Below are 4,973 nucleotides of genomic sequence, written 5' to 3' on the forward strand. Positions count from 1 at the left end.
TACATTGACATATGTTCCTAATATGATTTACATATGTTCTAACATTATTGACCATCAATATTAAGCTTGCCCTTATACCCCAAAAAGACCAATCAAACTGCTATTGGAATCCTTATAATAATTTATAAACTCAAGATCCACCCGATAAACAACAGTGTGGGATACGAATTATACTTAGCAAAACCCATATTCATAGAATTCAGTCTTATTAAATACACCCAATTTTAGGTATCATTACTCAAGTCCACCAACCAATCAATCATACCTTCCACCAATAGAAAACAAAAACTAATAACGTCAGCATATAACTACTCATTGAAAGCAAAACCAATAATTTGCACGAGGAGAATGACGTCATAAAATAACCACTGAGGGATGCAAAGTTATCACGATAGAAATCATTAGGCAGAGAGAGGGAGAGAGAAATGGCATGGAGAAATTGTTGCAAGGATGCTCTTCCATTTACAGCCATGGTTGCAACAGAGTGCATAAACGTTGGCTTAAACATCTTATACAAAGCATCCACTTTGAAAGGACTGAGCTTCTATGTCTTTATTCTCTACTCCTCTGCCATTTCTACCCTTGTTCTCCTCCCTTTGGCCTTCATCTTTCGTGGGTATGTCTCTTGATTTCCATTTCTATATATTAGTGAAACAATACTCGATAAATTATATTTTCAAACTTATTTCAATCTTAAACTTTCAAAATATTTTATGCAAACCTCAAAGGTTTTTTTTTTTTTTTTTTTTTTTTTTTTTTTTTTTCAAAAAAAAAAAAAATCATTTAAACCTTCTATCACAAATTATATGAATTATATGACTGAATTATTTCATTTAAACCTCAAAGTTTGGAAAGAATCATTTTCCAGATTTTGACAATGTATTTAGTTATAGAATATTTGATGGAATATTAACAAAAATGCTACTTCATACATGTAGAACAGCCGGGCTTCCTACAATCAAGTGGCCTCTCATCAATAGAATTTTACTACTTGTACTGATTGGGTAAGAATGTATTACACAGAAAAGCTTTTGCAATTTGATTTTAGATTTGATAGATATGATAGAATTTTAATTTGTGTCATTTGCTCTATTGATGATTGCTTTTTATCATCATGCCAAAATACTAATTGATTTATGGTGTAGGCAAAGTTTGAATCTCCAATTTTTTATTCAATGAAGATTTTATGAGTTGAGCTAACTGAAATTCACTTATTTGTTCGAGTGCATTTGGTTCACTTGATGTAACCAAATCATACCAGCTTCCAACTTCCAAGAAATGTGGGATATGTTGGCTGTTCATAATTTACGGGAATGTAAGATTATTACAGTGTAAAGATAATGTGATTCCCCATCAAATGGTTCCAATGACTAAATTGCCACCCATGGAAATATGAGATTTTATTTTAAATGACTCAATTGCCCAAGTAGTCGTAAACACGTAACTCCAAAATATGTGTCTGAAATGTGTATTTTGGTCTTATGTTTATATTTTTTTATGTTTGGGAGGGTATGCAGGTTTTTAGCTCAGTTGTGTGGCTATAAAGGAATAGAATACAGTTCACCGACTCTTGCTTCAGCCATCAGTAACCTCTCACCGGCTTTTACCTACATACTTGCTGTTATTTTCAGGTCTTTCTTCTTCATTCTGATCAGCAACTTCACTCAAGTCATTTTTGTACCTAATTTTTATTTATTTATAATTCAATAGTTAAGGAGGAGGGATTTGAACCATGAACATTTCCATTAGAAATCCGAGGAATTGCTAATTGAGTTACAAGGCTTTTAAGTTTTGATGGTCCCTAAAATTTGTAACATGTTGCAATTGTGACCCTAAATTTTAAAAAAATTAAATAATATATTTTTGCAAAGTATCGTGTACTATCACTAATAGTTTGTTTCTTTTAAAGTGGTTGAATTCCTTGATAAATATAGAGTCGTTTACACACTTATAATCTACCATTCATCCTCCCTACCTACTAAAATGCACTCATTAATTTAGGAACAACAAAGAAAAAAAAAAAAGAAAAAAATTTGTTAAATCATTATTTTAATGATGATCTTAATTAATATAGCTTGCTTGCCCGAAAGTGATTAGGACTTAGGAGTGATGATATTTGCCCCTAAATTTAAAAAAAAAATTAAATAATATATTTTTGCAAAGTATTGTGTACTACCACTAATAGTTTGCTTCTTTTCAAGTGGTTGAAGTCCTCCATACATATAGAGTCGTTTACACACTTATAATCTACTAGTCATCCTCCCTACCTACTAAAATGCACTCATTAATTTAGGAACAACAAAGAAAAAAAAAAGGAAAAAAAATTGTTAAATCATTATTTTAATAATGATCTTAATTAATATAGTCTGCTTGCCCGAAAGCGATTAGGAGTGATACTATTTGCCCCTTTTTTTATGCATTTGTTTATTCTTTTTGTGAAGTGACTTTTGTTGTGAGGAACTCAACTAGTTCATAAAATAATGATCACAGCAATAGCATGGTTTTTGTTTATTACATAAGATAATACACTAGTCTATTACATAAATAAACAAAACAAAACAAAAGAAAACCCAAACATAGAACAGGTTGCCAAAATATACAAAGCATCTCAGGCCCTTAGGCAGAAGCCCCTGAGATGAGATATTCAAGAAAGTTGCAGTTGCTTCTCGAGCATAAAATCTTGCCTCACCAAGAATTTTGCAATCTAAGTTGATGACAGAAACTATAGATTTAACGCCTTTGAACATGCAAATTTTTAATTTTTTGAACGAGAGGTAGAGTGATTGATTACATATCAGATATGGTACAAAGAATTACAAAGTGGAGAAGGTCTAATATATAAAGATAGTGCAGGAGGTCATGCGCTCAGTGCCTTACCTGATGTATTATTGAGCCTTTATTTATACATTTCTGCTTTGTGATAAAATTTAAACTTCTTAAACCCACCTCTTCCTTATAGCTAGATACAAGCATGTATAACCGTAGTACAATGATTACGCATGTTGCTTTAATCATTGAGTGTCATGAACACATTTATTGTTGATTACTATCACTAAATTTTCTTCCTTTCCTCTATTTTTATTGGTTCTTCAAAAGAATGGAAAATCTAGCCTTGAGAAGCTCAATCACTCAGGCTAAAATCATTGGCACATTAGTATCAATATCAGGAGCATTCGTAGTGCTTTTCTACAAGGGCCCTACAATCATATCTCCATCTCAATCACTATCTCTTTCACTTCATTCTCCGCGAGGCACATCAGAAACAAAATGGGTGATAGGTGGCCTTTTACTTGCTGTTGAGAACCTTCTGTTTTCAGGCTGGAGCATTGTTCAGGTACTTTTATGTGATAGGTGATATTTCAAAGTATGAATTTGATTAAATTGGATTGGATTGTATGACTGTGTTATGTGCAGGCATGTGCCAAGTCCCACATTGGGTGTTTACTAGGTAGATCTTGGCTTGGCTTATATAAATGATTATGAGTAGCCCTGATTGTTACTTGATTAGTCCTTTCGATATATAGCACGAATATGAGTAATACTTTTCTTGTCTCATGACGTTATGAGACAGACTTTAGAGAAGCTAAAATTGAATTCTCTGCATTTTTATAGACCCAAGTAATGAAAATATATCCAGCAGAGATAGTTGTGGTCTTCTTATATGCCCTGTGTGGAACAATTATATCTGCACCAGTATGTTTAATGGCAGAAGGAAACTTACGTACTTGGACGCTAAGGCCCGATGTAGCATTGGTCACCATTATATACTCGGTAAGAACCAAGAAACGTGGACAACACCCATTGACAGAAGTTATTGATAATATTAATATCTAACTTTCATTCTCCCCAATCAGGGTTTCTTTGGTTCATCCATCAGTGTTGTTCTCGCATGGGCCTTGCACTTGAAGGGGCCTGTGTATGTTTCAATCTTTAAGCCATTGTCAATAGTCATTGCAGCTGCTATGGGTGTCATATTCCTTGGTGATGCTCTCTATCTTGGGAGGTATATAAATCTCTCTTTCTCATCAAAATGCACATTTACGCATGTATATAGAAACACAAATTACCTTCTCTAGACTAAAATACCAATTAGAGTACTCTATCAAGAAGAAAGGATCAGCTAATTTTCACAGTTCATTGGAATTTTTTCTTTTCTTCCTAATGTTGCAGCCTCATTGGATCAATAATATTATCAATTGGATTTTATGCTGTCATATGGGCAAAAGCTAAAGAGGAATTGAGCTTGGGATCTTCGACTGATGATAAGACCCCTTTGTTGAATAGCTAGAAATTTGAAGGTACGTAGAATAGATATTTGCAGATGAGTACCAGCTGATTAAAGATTGAATAGCACTGAGCTGCTTGCAATCCAATACCTCAATGGTATTTTCGCTTTTACAGTAAAAGTGCAGCTTGGAAGGGCTAAAGATGTGGGTTGATATCTGACCACCTACAATCAGTAATTAATCATTTCTTTTGTTTTGTTTTTGAAATGAGCTTCTTAGGTTGCTGATGAAGAAATGAGTGTGTAGTGTTTGGGGAGCGAGGTTATTGAAGAACAGGGGAGAGTGATTGACTGGTTCGAAGTTGTCACCATCCAAGAAGTAGAGAGAATAGAAGAAGAGAATTGAGAATGAGAAAGGAATTTGAATTACATTTCATGTATGTCAATGGGTCAATTACAAGTATTTACAGGTCATTCTGACAATGGCATTAGCCAATGAGAACCAATACAACTTATCCACAACTCAACTACTGGTATAACTAACTCAAGTGATTAAATGTAACAACTAACTAATTAACTGTCACACCGTATCACTAACATCTTTATCACTTTACAGCTTATCACAGCATCATTACTGATCATTCCATCCGATAAATGCTGTCACTCAACAGTCAATATAACAAAGAAGGAGAATGATAAAGGAATTTGCATTGCATTTCAGATATGTCAGTCAATGTATCAATTACAA

The 4,973-nt window shown here is 33.6% G+C and overlaps 1 protein-coding gene across 3 annotated transcripts; it reads left to right on the forward strand.

Moving 5' to 3' along the window:
• Nucleotides 1-346: 346 nt before the first annotated feature.
• Nucleotides 347-4,752, forward strand: LOC126714938 (WAT1-related protein At5g40230-like). 3 transcript variants are annotated; one of them, XM_050415357.1, is made up of 8 exons: nucleotides 348-616; nucleotides 939-1,004; nucleotides 1,518-1,631; nucleotides 3,097-3,334; nucleotides 3,613-3,771; nucleotides 3,855-4,003; nucleotides 4,171-4,298; nucleotides 4,506-4,752. In XM_050415357.1, the coding sequence occupies exons 1-7, from the start codon at nucleotides 426-428 to the stop codon at nucleotides 4,286-4,288; spliced, it is 1,035 nt and encodes a 344-aa protein (XP_050271314.1). In that variant the 5' UTR covers nucleotides 348-425; the 3' UTR covers nucleotides 4,289-4,298; nucleotides 4,506-4,752. The 3 variants fall into 3 exon arrangements, with proteins under 3 accessions (XP_050271316.1, XP_050271314.1, XP_050271317.1); XM_050415360.1 differs by having other exon boundaries at nucleotides 398-616; nucleotides 944-1,004; XM_050415359.1 differs by lacking the exon at nucleotides 939-1,004 and having other exon boundaries at nucleotides 347-616.
• The last annotated feature ends 221 nt before the right edge of the window (nucleotides 4,753-4,973 follow it).

This window comes from Quercus robur, chromosome 2 (genome assembly GCF_932294415.1).
Source record: "Quercus robur chromosome 2, dhQueRobu3.1, whole genome shotgun sequence".
In the NCBI taxonomy this organism is placed as follows: Eukaryota; Viridiplantae; Streptophyta; class Magnoliopsida; order Fagales; family Fagaceae; genus Quercus; species Quercus robur.